The sequence below is a fragment of the Mobula hypostoma genome, chromosome 8 (genome assembly GCF_963921235.1).
Source record: "Mobula hypostoma chromosome 8, sMobHyp1.1, whole genome shotgun sequence".
In the NCBI taxonomy this organism is placed as follows: domain Eukaryota; kingdom Metazoa; phylum Chordata; class Chondrichthyes; order Myliobatiformes; family Myliobatidae; genus Mobula; species Mobula hypostoma.
Genome location: NC_086104.1, coordinates 54069713 through 54087007, shown reverse-complemented (window position 1 = coordinate 54087007; position 17295 = coordinate 54069713). Strand labels below are relative to the sequence as shown.

The following is a 17295-nucleotide window of genomic DNA, read 5'->3' as shown; positions in this document are numbered from 1 at the left end:
GGATATCCGACCAGTCAACTTTGGCCAGCACCTCCTTCATGGCTCCATAGTCTCCTTTGTTCAACTGCAATACTGACACTTCTGATCTGCCCTTATCCCTCTCAACTTGCAGAAGGAGTGAACTCCATGAAAAGCAGGGTGGGGGGAGGAGGTAAAGATATGTTTAGCGGTATGATCCCTTTGAAAATGGTGGATGTTGCAGGGAATGATGTGTTGGATGAGGAGGCTAATGGGATGGTAGGAAGGACAGGAAGAACTCTTGTGAAATGTTTTGTTTGCATCAACAGCCAACACAGTCTGAGGATGTACTGGGGCAAGCAGACTGTTCTCAGTTTGTTGGGTTTCACTAACTCCACCATCTTGACAGGAAGAGTGATACAGTTTTTCTCGAGGACTAAACTTCCATTTGGTGGTTTGGAAGCACTGGTTTCATTTGCTTTCTGAAAGCTAATATTATTTTTCTATTGCTAATCTATACGTCTTTGTTATTTGATACCTGAGAACATGGTGAGTAACATCTTCAGTTTAGATGTTTACTTCTGAAATACACAGAAAATGCTGCAGGAACTCAGCAGGCCAGGAGGCATTTATGGAAATAAATGAATAGTGAAATTGGGACAATTTTATTTCTAGTTTCTGCACTTTCACCTTGTTGTTGCGTGGATGAAATCACCAGAGAGAGAGTTATTGGTAGATACAAAGCAGCTTCTTTATTTGACAAAACAAGGTACAACAGACATATAGAGACCCTTTCGGTGGAAAGGTCTGCTGCCCAACGTGGGGCTCGATATTTATTTGCTACACACACAAAGGACCATTTCATATTTACAAAGTATAGACAATGCTTTCTTTTGAAGCTACATACAAACTTCACACCTCCTGATTACATCCATCCTACTGGTGCCAGCAGCATCAGGACTGGTATTCAGGAATCCATTGTTCCAAACTGAATCCACAATGCACTTGTTTGGTATTTTACATGCTTAACATGAAGGACGTCGATATTTACAAAGTATAGATAATGCTGTCTTTGAAACTGCATGCAAACCTCACACCTTCTCATCAGCAGCGTCTGGACTGGTATTCCGGTATTCACTGCTTTTAGAAAGTGCATTGTTACAAATGGACTGGGATTCTGATATTCACAGCTTTTAGGAAATGTATTGTCAAGAAACAAAAGACTGGTGGTTGAAGCCATTTACTATGTGTTAATGACCTAATCCCAAAAAGTACTCTAACACACCTCAGCTTCCATTACTCTTTATTTCTTATTATTCTTCCACACTCTTGTATCTTATGCAGATATTTCACTTACACATGCACAATTTGAACTCCCTTGATAGCTGAGAGTGGTTTGCATGGATTACTCACATGAATATAAAGAGGCTCAAGGATCTACTTGTATTATGCTTCTATTCTGTTTCTAGTGTTCATTTTCAATGTCCCATTTCCCGTGCACCCCCCCTCCACCAACCACCAACATCCTTCTTCCCATTGCCTCACATAATAACACAACTCTGTCCATTTTCATCTCTGCTTAGTATTGCAGACTTGTGAAGTGAACGAAGACCAAGGGGCATTCACTTCATCTTCTACTCTTGGCAGACCGCCAGAGATAAACACATTGATTATTTATAGCCATCAGTCCCTAGTAATGTATATCATATTCAGAAATAAGGAGAGAAAAGTGCCTGAGAGGGACAGACCTGAAGTCATTTGTGCTCCTCTGCATGTAAGCCTAATCAGATATCATTTCTCAAATTATTCATTAATGAGGAATGCTAGCCTGATTTATATGGTCAGCAGTGAATACACTGACCCAGTCATTTAGTACAACTCAATTTACAATCCCTCAGTGTTTTTTTTTGCACTGGAACTTTATGTAATTAGAAATATAAAAAGGTGTTGGACAATTTATAATAGACTTGCATAGTTATGATAGCATGTTATACTTTGCCTCCACAATTTGTTCTATTAACAGGGTATAAGTATTTTCACAATACAAGCTGGATCATATTCAGAATGCAAAATGATGAGGAAAGAAAGAGCAGTAAAAGAAAACGATAATGTACATAAGGGAAAAGAATTGCACTTCCTTTTCAGCAAGCTGATTTCCCATATATAGTTTTTCAAGGCCTGTGGAATTATCTACAGTAATTTTAAAATAACGCTGTTTGAAACTATACTTAAGTTTGAATGGATCCTAATATTTTATGATGTATTTTATGAGTATATGTCATTAAGTACAAGCTCATGCCATTCTATTATTTTTAAACCAAATTTCTCAGTAACATGCAAGAGGAGGAGAGCAGCATTCACAGCAGCCTAACGATTTGCAAATTAAACTGTATAAGTAAAGATATGAGGTTGCTATCTGATTTTACTTATTAATATTGGTAAACACTGATAACCTTGCCATTACTTTTCAACAACTTCACGAATTGTAGATGGGTGGATTTTTCCTTGATCCAGCCTGCTGCCCAACTCAGATGAGACACTGTTACCGAAAGAAGCTGCAGAAGGTTGTAAATCTAGTTATCTCCATCTTGGGCATTAGCCTACAAAAGTACCCAGGACACCTTTAGGGAGCGGTGTCTCAGAAAGGCAGCGTCCATTATTAAGGACCTCCAGCACCCAGGGCATACCCTTTTCTCACTGTTGCCATCAGGTAGGAGATACAGAAGCCTGAAAGCACACACTCAGTGATTCAGAAACAGCTTCTTCCCTTCTGCCATCGGATTCCTAAATGGACATTGAAACTTTGGACACTACCTCACTTTTTAAATGTACAGCATTTCTGTTTTTGCACATTTTAAAAAATCTATTCAATATATGTAATTGATTTACTTGTTTATTTATAATTATGTTTTATTTTATTATTTTTTCTCTCTGCTAGATTATGTACTACATTGAACTGCTGCTGCTAATTTAACAAATTTCACGTCACATGCTGGTGATAATAAACCTGATTCTGATTCTGATGTCAGAGGAGTTTCTGTATCTTGGTCTAGGCATTGTATCATGAAGCATCATCCTGACAGCATTTTGATAATTAAGAATAATTAAATACCTTAGAGGAGAGTTCAAGTTCTTAAAAAAATAAGTGATAAAATCACAGACCAAAGGACCTAGGGTTATTTAAAAAATGTTAAGGTTAAGCAAATAAAGTGCAAGAAGCAACTGTTGGTCCTTCCCAGGTTATAAAAGCCCAACTTGTGTGCTGTGCATATATACATTAAAGCACTTGGGAGACTGACTGGTTTGGTTTGTTAGCTGTTCCAGGGTTACAGGCATCTTCTGTCACTTGGTGACTCGATATATGGCCACATTTCTGATTTGTGCACTGCGTGGGTTACAAAAGGCTTACAAGAACAGAACTCTGTTGTAAACTGGGTGGATCCTGTAAGCTACTTACATCTTCTTGCTTGGGTATTTGATATCAAGAGTCCATTTAAATTAATTATGTTTGCACTGTCCACTGCCCCTGCAGAACATATTCCAAAAATAATGAAATCACATTGCAGTTACATACACTAAAGCAGAACATCTACTAAATTGAATAAAGGAGGGTATTTTACAAATCAAATTATTTGATGGTGTGGCAGTTTTGGTAGCTCTTAGATGGCTTTAATCAAAACTTGCTTTCTATGTTATAAATTTAACTGTGGGATCTTTAAAGAAAAATTACTGCAGAACTGAGATGTGTTCAACAATGCTTTAAAAATACAGCATCAATTCATAAGTTAACTGCATCTATAATACAAATGAGTGATACTGATAAGGTTGCTTGGTGACCTAACAGGATGGTGTAAGGATACTCTCAGGAATCTTCTTGTAATTTGTAGTATATTTTTTGAAAGCCACTGTACTACTGCTACAAAGCAATAAAGTTCATGACATGTCAGTGATAATAAATTTGATTCGAATTCTGAGTTCCACTTCAGAAGTGTGCATCAACTATGGATTGCTTATGGCAAAAGTAAACTGCAGCACAACTAAAAGCAAATGATACATTTGGTGTATAATAACTCTATGCCATATAATTAACCAAACAGAGAACATGTTTGAGCTTCAGTTTCCTGGAAAATATTAGGCAAATAACTTGGTGGTGCAGCAGTACTTTAGGTTTTATAAATATTTTGGAAAAAGTACTGAGCTGCTGTCCATTAATTATAATGCTACATTTTGTGATGAGTTGCTACACATGAGGCTGCTTAACAAGTTAAGAGCCCATGGTATTTCAGGAAAGATACTATCACAGATAAAGCAGTGACTGGTTGGCAGGAGGCAAACAGTAGGAATAAAAGGAGCCTTTTCTGGTTGCCTGCTGGTGAGTATTATGTTCCACAGGGGTCTGTGTAGGGATTGCTTCTTTTTACATTATATGTCAATGATTTGGATGAAGGAATTAATGGTTTTGTGACGATACAAGCTATTAGACGATAGAAGGATATGTGGAGGTGCAGGTAGTTTTGAGGAAGCAGAGAGGTTACAGTAAGGTTAGGAGGATGGGCAGATGGAATACAGTGTCACACAGTGTGTGGTCATGCACTTTGGTAGAAGAAATAAAAACAAACTATTTTCTAAGTAAAAAGAAAATTCAAAAATCTGAGGTGCAAAGAGACTTGAGGGTCCTCATGCAGGATTCCCTAAAGATTAATTTGCAGGTTGAGCCAGTGGTGAGGAAGGCAAATGCAATGTTAGTATTCATTTTGAGAGGATTAGAATATAAGAGCAAAGATGTAATGTTAATTTTCTATAAGGAACTGGTGAGGCCTCATTTGGAACATACTGAGAAGTTTTTGACTCCTTATCTAAGAAAGAATGTGCTTTCATTGGAGAGGGTTCAAAGGAAGTTCACAAAAATGATTCTGGGATTGAATAATTTATGTGAGGAGCTTTTGATGGCTGTGGGCCTATAATCACTGGAATTCAGAAGGGTGGGGGGGATCTCATTAAAAGCTATTGAATATTAAAAGGGAAGATTAGGAGAGGATGGTGGGGGAGTGTAGAGCCAGAGGACATAGCCTCAGAATAGAGGGACATCCATTTAGAACAGAGATGAGGAGGAATTTATTTAGCCAGAGAGTGGTGAATCTGTGGAATTCTTTGCCACAGGTGACTGTGGAGCCCAAGTCATTGGGTATATTTAAGATAGAGGTTGATTGATTCTTGATTAGTCAAGAATATGGGGAGAATGCAGAAAACTGGGGCTGAGCGGGAAATGGATCTGCGTGATGAAATGGTGGAGCAGACTCAATGGGCTAGATGGCCTAATTCTGCTCCTATATCTTATGACCTTATGGCCTTATTTTATTAGAACATTATATCATCTCTAGGATCTATGTGTTATATAATTTAAAATAAACTTTTTCAAAATTATGTTTAATTTATGAAATTTTGATAGATGAGCTGCTAGATTTGTGTGTTTGCGGTTAGAATCATGATGCAACATGTTTCATCGAGTATAAGATAAGGTAGAGCAAAGAGAATGGGGAGTGTTTAAATGCTATTTGATTATTTAATTTTGTCTCTTTATAGAGTAATAAAGGATTATGTATGGAACAGTGAAGAATAAATACTTGAAGATGAAAAGAGCAGCAATGCAGGAAATCTAAACTAACAACAGAAGGTGCTGCAAATAGGCAGTAATTCAGGCTGCATAGACAACAACATCAGACTTGAAAGGGAGGCGAAGGAAGCTTGAAAAACTGCAGAGAGGGTGGGGTGGGGTGTGGTGGGGATATATTTGATATGGGCAACCTGGTTTAACTATGGCGTTAAGCTGTGTACAATGTAATGTGGTCAGTGAGTCAATTTAGGCAGTTATAGGGTGAGAACATAAAGAAAGTAAGCTGTTGAGTAGAATGTAGAGGTTGTGAAGTCCAGTCCACTATGATAAACTCCTCCTAGCCTGAATATTTTCAACATTTTCTATTTTTGTTTAAAAATAAATACTTTGCTAAGGAATAGTAGGCATAAAAATTGAATTATGAAGCAAGCTCATTAGTTCTGTAATTTAATAAAATTTATGGACCAAACTCATTGTTATGGTTTTTGAATCAGTGCAGTACAAATTTCAATAAATTGTCATTAAACTTCTGCCTTTCATTAAGACACTATTGTGCAAGTAACTTAATCTTTTGTTTTAGATGATGTGTGGAGCAATGGATAGTTGCATGAAAACTTGAAAAATGGTAGAAATGAAATATGAAATTATCCTCTTTTTTACAAACTTGCTATATTGCTAAATTATGCAATTGTTTTAGATAAGTATTTGCATAATGGCTTCATTTGCTTTATTCAATAGAATATTTTGTTGGTTTAGCTTTAGTATCTTCTTTGCTTTTCAAGTATATAGAAGTTGTAATTTTAAAATCCTGTGAATCTGTCTTAAAAGTTTAATTAAGAATGGGAAATGCAAGAGTAATAATTTTATGTCTATTGTTTCTAATTCAGCTTTCCTGACAGTTTTAAAAATATATTTACCCACTTAAGCCTTTAGAGGCAGACTGCACTTTCTTCCCTTTATATATTGTTTCTTTTTTCCAATTATGCTGACTTTTAAAGAGCACTGCTTCTTTCACGCTTATTTCTGTTCAATGTTGTTGATGGAACACTTGCATGTTGTGTTTAATGCCTTGCATGATCAGAACATGCAGAGGCAAACTCCAATTTGCATGCTGCTTAATGAGTCTTTTTCCTTTTTCTCCTTCCCTGCCTGTGCACACAGAAGACAACTATGTTGAAGGTGGGTGCTTCACACGATTTACTTTTATAAGCTTGTTTTTTGTTGGTGGTAAGATGTAAAAATTTTAAACAAATTCCTTTTCAAAATGGTATCAGCTTTTTGTTCATCTAGTGCTATTAATTGCAAGCCAATGGCACAGTAAAATATATGAATTTATATGATATTAAGTTAAATGTTTTTAAAAGTTAAGCAATGCAAACATTTTAAAATTCAGTATGAATACACATTGTGGACAATTTACCACTTAAGACTAAATATGTTTTTGTTTTGTCATTCACAAGACAAAAAATTCCATGTAATTATAAGTCTGTTTTATGTCTGAGTGGCATTTTTGAAATTACCTGTCAATGGTTTATCCCGAAGTTTGATGAGTACCCAGTCAGCCCTGCTGGTGAACGAATGACGGGCACTGATGGACAGATGTACATATAAGGGTTTCTTATCAGTTGTAGAACCAAAGTCATAATTTCCACAATTCTTTTCTGCATTAGATAACTTTGCCTCCATTTGATCAAATCTACCCAACTCTCAGGATGCCTGCTTGCAGAATCACTCGAACATAGGAGTGCACCGTAGCCAATCTAGTCCTTGCATCCTTACAGAGCTAAATTTATAAAATTACATTCCCTCTCCTTTGACTGCGGCTCTGCCAACTATTACATATCAAGCCCCATCCTAATTCCTTTTTGGAAGCAGTGATTCAAATGCCCTTCTAGTTGGTCAAATCCAGATCTTAATCATTCTGTACATTAGTCTATAAAAAAAATACTGCCTTCCATTTAAAGAAATACATGAAAAGGAATTTAAGTATGTTAGGTCAGGCAAACACCAGGTGTTGGTCAACTTTGAGCCAGAATCTTATTGGAAAGTTAACTGTGATTTAAAATCCCTGTCAGTTTTTAATAATGGTCCTCTGAACAAGGTCTATTATAGGTAAAACACTGATTAATTTTCTCAATAATTCAACCAAGCTGCCCTATTGGTATTAATATTGTGAAGCTCTGAAAATAATATTTTCATGTCTAGATATTGTATTTCAGCTAATTTGTGCTCTAAAAAAGCTCTATATGGCACTAATGCAAAATTCTAAGCCACAGAAAATGTCATCAAATTTGGTCATATTAGCTTTAAGAAATCATTATTGCAGTTCGCTCCCCATTAAGGCTGTTAAAACATGACTAGGATATTTTACATACAGCAATTCCTTGTTCGATGGTCAAGGAAATAGGTCAGCACTTTTCAGAGGTCTCTTCAGCTGCCATAGAGAGGTGGGAGGATTAACTTCTAGCAGTACTTGGAGAAGATATAGCCCACTGTAAGTTTAATGAAGTGGTTTAGATTGTATCCACTAGTCCTGTGATCAGTGGCAACATCAGGTCTATACATCCAGGGGTCAGTGAGTTACAGTGAGCAGTTCATTGCATCTCAATCTTTACAAAGTGTACACAGATTTTTTGTTTTAGTAGAAGTTGCCAGTTGTGCTACTTTATATTAAAAAACCAAATATCATTTCAATTCATGCACAGTTCACTACTTTTAAGACAGTGAAATTCTTGTTTTTCCATTATTGTAATGTTTTTTCCACAAAGGCCTTAAGTTAGTAACTCTTATTAATTTAATTTATTTATTTTAGAGATGCAGTGCAGAATAGATGCTTCTGGCCTTCCGAGCCATTCCACCCTGTAACCACCGATTTAACACTAGCCTAATCATGAGTCAATTTACAATGACTAATTAACCTAACTGGTACACCTTTGGACTGTGGGAGGAAACCAGAGCACTCAGAGAAAACACTTGCATTCCACAGGGAGGACATACAGTCCCCTTGCAAATGACATAGGAAGTGAAGTTCGAACTCTGATGATAACTCTGTGCAGAATACATTAAGGAAATTACATTTTGGGGGGAATTGTGGCAGGAAACAGTTGGTTCAATTTCCATTTGGGCAGGGTTTCAGCAGAAAATAGGTGGAAAAAATTTAAAAGTATTGCAAAATGCTCATTATGCATGATTTATGCATGAAAAACAGGCATTTGAGGATCAATTTTCAAGTAATATGTTTTGTCAGTTTGGCTACAGAAACGGGCTCTTATTTGTTTCTAGCTTCCCATGTATCTGTAAAGATTATTAATAAATCAGATGCTTGAAATGTGAATATTGTTATTGCTTTTTGCTTGTAGTTTATTGAAGTATATTGAACAAAAGTATACTTAAGTTAAAATGATAAATACCACAGTTTTTAACATTTATATCTATAATATCTAATAATAGCAGCCATGTTCCAGATGTAATAAATGTGCAGTCACCATAAAACTTTTTGTATTGATGTTACGCTTCTCTCTTTGTAAGAATGGAAGAAAACACTAACAACACTATCTTCATCAAAGAAGCTAGAAGTATTTTAATCTGTTTAATTTTTAAAGTCCTTGTCTTGGAAACATGGTTTGCCAACTAAATTATGGCTCAGGATTACTGAAGCCTGAATTTGTTTTGATAACTTCCTTTATATTAATCAGCTAGAAATATATTTAAGTATAAATGTTAGCTTTAGTTGTCACAAGTACTTCGAAACATTGAAAAATTCAGTGAAATGCATTTTTGGAGTAGCCGACCAACACAGTCTGAGTATGTGTAGGGTTAACCCACTAGTGTTGCCATGCTTCCAGCACCAATGCAGCAGCACAACGTACTAACCCTTACTACTCTATATATTTGGCTTATTGAGCTTACATTACTGACATTCTACCATGATCTGCACAAGCTTAAGTGAATGAATGAACAGATAACAGAACCAAAAGCTAACAATTATTTATTCATTTAAAATTATGGTAGGTTATTACCATTTTTCTTAACAACTAATTTCATTACTTAGCCTAATAGGTTAGATTTACCACAGTACATAATTATCTATTTAAATGTTTATTTTCCTTTTATATCGTCTCAATGTGTACTTAAGAATGTATAAATAATTGTAGTTTTATACATATAAAAAAATGGAAAAGGTTATATGTGTGAAAAGAGTACATGATAATTGTGAATTCCTTATCCAAATAAAAATAAAATTAAAAAAAAATTATGGTAGGTAGCACTTTGTAGTTTACATTTTCAATATTTAAGTTTACTCGCTGGGATATTGATAAAATACATAACGTGGTGCAAAAATAATTCATTATTTTGTAAATTCTTTGTTGAGATCAAGGTCTAAATTTTAAAAAAATTATGAAGTTAGTTCAGGATTAAACTCCTCAGATAGTTGACAACTTGAGAACATTAAATAGATTAAGATCTATTAGATGCTGTGGCACAGTAATGTCGCAGTTAGCTTAATATGTTACAGCACCTGCAACAGGCATTTGGAGTTCAATTTTTACTGCTGTCTAAGAGGAGTAAGTACGTTCTCCGTGTGACTGCATTGGTTTCCTCCAGCTTCTCTGGTTTCCTCCCACATGCCAAATTCGGATGGGCTAGAAGCTTGATGACATTAGTGGGCTGCTCCCTAGCACATCCTTTGAGTGTGCATTTCGATATATGTTTTGATGTACATTTGACAAGTAAAGATTTTCTTTAAACTCTTTAAATTATTTAAAATCTGTAGCACTTTTAGTAAGAACTGGTTAAGAGTCTGTGACCACCATAGAGCTGATTTTGATGCAGTAGCTGCATTTCATTCCTCTGGAAGCTGTTCATTTTTAATACGATACAGTGAAGGTGTTCTCAGCATCTGAGCCCTCTGCGTGTCATGGAAGCATAGAGCAATCAACATAGAATTAATGCCTTCAGCCCAATAAATCTATGCCAACCATGCTGTCCACATCACTAGTCGAAATTTCCTGCATTCAGTCCATATTTCTCTAGAGTAGGGGTTCCCAACCTGGGTCCATGGACCCCTTGCTTAATGGTATTGGTCCATGGCATTAAAAAGGTTGGGAACCCCTACTCAAGACCCTCGCTCTCTATAAATCTGTCCAAGTGCTTGCTACAGTACATGGTACAATTGTACCTACCTCAAGCATTTCTGCTGGCATCTCATTCCATGTACTTTACCATCTCTCTGTGAAAAAGCTATCCCTCAGTTCCCTTTTAAATCTTACCCCTCACACCTTATATTTATATCCCTTAGTTTTGGACATCTTTCCTCTGGGCAAAGGACTGTTACCACTCACCTTACCTATGCCTGTCATAATTTTCAATATTTCTGTAACATTCTTTCCTCCCCCACCTTACTCTCAACAATAAGGACCAAGCCTGGCCAGCCTCCCTCTACAGCTTAGGCCCTCTAGTCCTTGTGAGTCTTTCTGGCATGCTTTACAATTTAACTATATCTTTTTCATAACAAGGTGACTAAAACTGTACACAGTACTCCAAGTGTGTCCTCACCAATGACTTGCACAGCTGCAGTATAATGTTCCAATTCTTATATGTAATGCCCTGGCTGATGACAAGAATAAATTCACTTTCTATATTTTTGTAATTTAATTATTATTAGCTCTCTCCCAAAATTTAGTCTATTGCCTCCATTTTGAGGATACATTTTAGGTAATTTTACTACCTACTGTATACAATAGAATTGTATTTATTTTGAATATAGAATTTCAGAAGTTGTTATTCTGCCCTTCACTACCAACAATTTTGAGCTTCAGTTCTGTTTTGAAGAATATTTTACATTATTTTCACAGGCAAATGCTGACTGTTGATGGGCTTCTGTTGTGTCCTATTGAGTGCATCCGTAGGTCAAATTTTACTGTCCAGCTTTTCAATTCAAGGCCATTGAAGGCCTAATGATATGGTAAAAAAAATCAATAAATTAATGCAGTCAAAGTTTAATGGAGTTATTATTAAATAGGAAAAATGCCAAGAACAGGTGACTTCAATTTTTATTGCAAAATATCTGTTTTCTTTTAAACAAAATCTAGTCTCTTTTCTATTCTAGTCATTTGATTTTGATCATTGACTCAGTACTACTGACTGCAGTCTTCATGCATTATTGGTTTGGTACTTATCCACCTGTATGCACCTAAAACACCGCATGAACCAGCTTAGCCGTTGGTAAACCTTAATAAATCCATGATTCACCTGTGGATTATTTCAATGGGGAGATGAAACTGGTTCACCAATTTATCAGTAAGCTTGAGATTCAACATCTGAACACTTAGTTTTTTGTCATTTATCTTAGAACAGCCAGTATTAATTAACAAATTTCTGCTCTGTCTGTCCATAATGCTTGAAGAGTACATTAACAACTTGCTCTTTGGATATAATGTTAGCGCTAACAATGAATTGCCTGTGGTTGTTTTGAGAATATATTAAATTAGTTAATTGTAGCAGAAAGCTGAAAGAACAGGAAAATCTCCAAGGGTGAAATGCCCTATTCTTGCCTAAAACATCATTTACCAGCGACTGAATGTCTTTGGGTAACTTATGGATCCATTATTCACTTCAAATGAACTTTGAAGGAGTCCTTTAATGGTAGCCTAAAAATGTATCGCAAAGCAAACTTATTTTTCAAGGCACTAATTCCACAAAACCAGGAATAGAAGCTGTGAGTGACTTTCAAGCTAACTAAATATATTTCTTCTCTGTTCCATGGGTTAAACTAATTCCATCATTTCCCCCGCTTCCAAAAAAAATTATCACCATTCTTACCCAGGTGATATGAGTGGTTCTTGCATTCAGAGTTTCAGTGTGGACTATATTGTGATTCTGAGAAGATCTGTGATTCTCCCCATCAGTAATTGTAGGGACTTTCTGAAAATAGAAGTGGAATTGTGGAAGGAAGATTTTAAAATTTAAATTTAAATGCATTCTCCTACTACACCCATCCCCCAGCAATGTGAAGAGGGTTGGAACAAAATCATTCTTTCTTTGATGGTATCTTGAATGAGTTTAATTTTAGTGAAAGAGAAGCGATTGGACTCTAATAACCCATGTCAATCTAATTGTCTTTTAGGGGGCATTCTGTCTGCTTCATTGAGTTGGTGGCTTGGCTGCAGACTTTGTCATGTGGGTTTTGCTTCCTGTTAATTTCCTCAGATCCCAGAAAGTTAACTGAAGGCAGCCAGTAGATGTCAGACATACTTTTGCACTTGTGTCATGATGTGGTACATTTTTGTTATTAGGCTGTTTGTGGACAGGAGATAATTAAAGGGAAATAAAAGAATTGTGAAACCATTTGAGAGTTTAAACACTAACCTGCATTTCCAAAAGAATGTAAATATTCAATATTAGTAATGGTAGAATGTTTATAGTTTGTAAGGACTGCCACTTTACGTAATGTGAATGCATAATGTAGCATTGGACTTAACTGTGCTGAGAATTCAATTAATATGCATTTCACTGTCAGTAATATGAACCTAAATTTGGTTGAAGTATTGATCACAAGTGCACGATTCTGTTTGGCACCTACCTGAGTGAAATGGACCAAGCAGAAAAACATATTCTCAATGAGCCAAGCACAGTAATGAACCACATCTGTGCTAACTGGTTCAATCTTGAAGGGGGGTGGGTGGTTCTTGTACATGGAAATTACAGCACATTTTACACTATGATGGAATCTCCTGTCCTAGTTGTAGCAAGATGTCTGTTCACATGAACTTCAAACAACTTTAACTTCTGTCAACAATAATTTATAACACCACCAATAAAAGTTGCATGTATTGTGATAGCTATAACATTAGTGCCTTTGTCATATAAACTTTGTTGATTTTAAAGAAGCTTCACAATACACACAAAAAACAAGAAAGTAGTTTCTGATACTTACAAATGTTGTCTAAAAGAGATCAGAAATCATTTGCTTATAGAAGATGGAATAGTGGTTGATGGAACTGCAGTACATCTTGCTGGAGGTCTCTGTGACTAATGATGTTCCGTAGGATTCCATTGTGCGACTGATGAAAAAATAGTTGGGTGGGTCAGTAAATTTGCAGATAATACAAAGATTGGTGGTGTGGAAAACTGCCAAAAGTGATAGCAGGATATAGATCTGTTGCAGATATGGGTGGATAAATGGCAGTAAAATGAGTTAGAGTTTAACATGGCCAGATGTGAAATGTTGCACTTTGTGAGATCCAATGTAAAAACTACACTGTTGATGGCAAGAGAGATCTTGGGTTGCACTTCCATAATTTTCTGACAGTGTTGACACAGGTTGATAAGCTGGTGAAGAAGCATATTGTATATCTACCTTTACTAAGCAAGGAATTGAGTTCAAGAGCTGGAATATTGTATGGCAGCTTTATTCACCTAGTAAGGCTTCACCTGGTGAATTCAGTTCACTTCTGGTTACCTCATTATAGGAAGGATGTTGAAGCTTTGGAGAGGCTGCAGAAGATGCTGCCTGGATTAGAGGACATGTGCTTTAAAGATAAGTTTGACTAAATTGAGTTGCTTTTTCTGAGCGGTGGATGCTGATGTGAGATCCGTTAGAAGTTTACAAGATCGTAAGAGACAAAGATGGCCAGCCCATATCTTTTTCAGGTTGGAAATGCCTAATAATAGTAAGCATGAATTAAAGGTGAGAGGGAGTGAGTCAAAGGAGATGTGCGGTCCAGGTTTATTACACAGAGAGTGGTGGGTGCCTAAAATGTGCTGCCTGGGTTGCTGGTGGAGGCAAATACTGTATGATGAGGCCATTCAAGATACTCCTTGATAGGCATATGGAAGGATGGGCAGAAGACATTAGTTTAGTTGGATACAACATCATGGGCCAAAGTGTGCTGCGCTGTTTTATGTTGTATTTGGTTGTTAATTGATAAAGTGAAATACTCATAACTTCATTATTCCAAATTAACCATAGGGCACATTGTCTTGGGAAACAGAAGAAACGTCATTTGAGAAAAATACAGATTTTCTTTTTCACTTAAATTATTGTGACATAAATCAGCTTATGAATATTTTCCTGTGAACGTAGAACCCATGCTGAATTACCATTTGAAGTCATGGATCTTAGTCTAGTTAACTGTTTGTATCATTTGAACAAGTTTAAAACTTTACATATTAACAGTTATGAAATGAAGGAATAGATTTTTAGAGAGGGAGAAAATGACACGGTGTGACCTACATCCAAAATATCTCTAAGAGGCAATGCTGCTTCTGATCAGTTTTATTCTTCTAGATATAAATAAATTAATGATCTTCAGACATCCGTTATGCTTGTGGTAGGTGCAATTGAATGGAGGAGATCAAATTTGGTACTTTTATTAAGGATGTATCAGGAAAAAGCCAGGTAGTTGCAGACTGGTAAGTTTATGAGCAGTGATACAGAGATTGCTGCCTTAAAAAAAAGTTCTAAGGCACAGATTAATTTGCCTTTGAAAAGACAGGAATTAACTAAGGATAGCATGACTTTCTTTGTAAAGGCTGTCTAGCCAAAATGATTATTTTCAGAGGTTACAAAATATACTAATGAGAATCATGCACTTGATAAATATTGTAAAGCAGTTGATGAGGACCTCAATTTGAAGCTGATCTAACATAGATCTATTAGTAAACTGAGCACGGGGGATCAGAATTGATCTGTTGGTAAATTGAGTCCACGATTGACTTAGTAAAAGGAGACAGAGGGAGAGGTGTAGTTCTGTTTCATGATTGGAAGTCTGTGTCTCATGTTATAGCACAGATCTTTGATCGTAGTTACAATTTGGATATGAATGTATGAGTTCTAATTTGTAAGTTTGCAAATGATATGAAGCTTGGTGATGTGGTTGCTGGTGAGGAGGAATAGTTTTAGGCTGGATGATATTGGAGATGGGAGAGGCCCATGGCAGATGGCCGGTAATCCTGAAAAGTGCATGGTGATGCACTTAGGTGGACTAATAAGGGTAGAACATACAAAATGAATGGGAATGCCCTTGGGAGTATTGAATAACAGAAAATTGTGTACAAATAATAGAATCCCTGACGGTGGCAGCACAGGTAAATAAGGAGGTGAAAGCATGCAGATACTTGACATCAGTACCAGGGCACAGTGTATAAGAGCTGCGAGATTATGGTGCAACTTCATAAAACGTAAGACAACAACTTCTCTAGCAAAACCAAAGAGCTGTTTATTGACTACAGGAGGAAGAAACCAGAGATCCATGAGCTAGTCCTTCTTAAGGGATCAGATGTAGAGAGGGTCAATAATTTTAAATTCCATGGTGTTATCATATCAAAGGATCTGTTCAGGATCAGTGTGTTCATGCCATTGCAAAGTAGGCATGGCAATATCTCTTCTTTCTTAGAAGTTGCACAGATTCGGCATGTCATCTAAAACTTTGAATAACTTCTGTAGCTACATAGTGGAGAATACCCTGATTGGTTGCATAACAAACAGCCTGGTATAGAGGCACCACTGTCTAAGGTTGGAAAAGCCTACAGAATGTGGTGGATATAGACCAGTCCATCACAGGCGAAGCCCTCCCCACTACTGAGCACATCTATAAGGAGCACTGCCACAACAAAGCAACATCCATCACCGAAAACCTTCACCAACCAGGTTATGCTCCCTTCTTTCTGTTGCCATCGAGAAGGAAGTACAGGAACCTTAGGTCCTACACCAGCAGGTCAGGAATAGTCATCAGGCTTCAGAACCAGTGTAAAAAATCTAAACTCTGAACTGGTTCCACAATCTACAACTTCTGTTCTCAGCATCATTTATTTATTTATTATTTTGTATTTGTGCAGTTAGTCTTTTGCACATTAGTTGTTTGTCAATCTTTGTCTCTTGTCTAGTTCTTCATTGATTCTATTGTATTTCTTTGTTCTACTGTGAATACATGCAAAAAATGAACCTCAAGGTAGTATATGGTGTTATATACATACACACACTGTTCATCACAAAGTACTTTCATGTCAGGAAATTGCTATGTGTTTCCAAAAAAAAGTGAACAGTATTAGAAACAGACAACACAGTGGGTTGTTTATTGAGAATGATTCTTGTACTTTTATCTCCCTTTTCCCATTTAGAAGGAGAGCTGCTCTAATTCAATTGATTTTTTTCATACACTATCTTTTTCAGAAGTGTCATAAAATACTTATATAATACTGGCCAGCCACCAGACTATAGGAAGAACATGATTGCATTGGAGAGGGTGCAAAGATTCACCAGAATTTTACCTGGCATAGAGCATTTCAGCTACAAGGAAAAGGTGGATAGGTTTTGTTTATTCAGGATATGCAGATGATGAGGAGATACCTGGTAGGACTGTATGAAATTATGAAGAGCATAGATAGGGTACTTGGTAGAAAAGTTTTTTTCCAATATAGAGGTATTCAGATTTTTGGTTTAGATTTAGGAACAACAGGTTTAGAAGGGATTTGAGAAGAAATTCTTTGCATTTGAGGGGAACTGGCATCTGAAGTACGTAGTCTGAGTGGGTGGTGGGGGCAGGTATTTTCACAACATGTAAGAAGAATTTAGATGAGCACTTGTCCATCAAGCTACAGAAGACTGCAGACCAACTGCTGGTGTAATAAAGCTCGATGTGTCAATTGGAGCCAGTGAATATTTAAGGAATTATTTCAAAGCTCACTCTTGATTTATGATACCCTAAACATATAAACAACAT

General features: G+C 36.5%; 1 protein-coding gene across 18 annotated transcripts in view; it reads left to right on the top strand.

The window, feature by feature from the left end:
- nrxn1a (neurexin 1a) overlaps positions 1-17295 on the top strand; it is a 1799241-nt gene that overhangs the window by 182266 nt on the left and 1599680 nt on the right. For 16 of the 18 annotated variants that reach the window (XM_063055858.1, XM_063055840.1, XM_063055852.1 and 13 more), the window contains one exon: positions 6734-6751. The exons of 1 other annotated variant lie outside the window; for it this stretch is intronic. Coding sequence is in view for 16 of the 17 variants with exons in the window: in XM_063055840.1 (XP_062911910.1) it covers positions 6734-6751 (18 nt within the window). In the remaining variant the exon portion in view is untranslated. The remainder of the gene's footprint in view (positions 1-6733; positions 6752-17295) is intronic. One more of the 18 variants, XM_063055854.1, reaches the window with a different exon arrangement.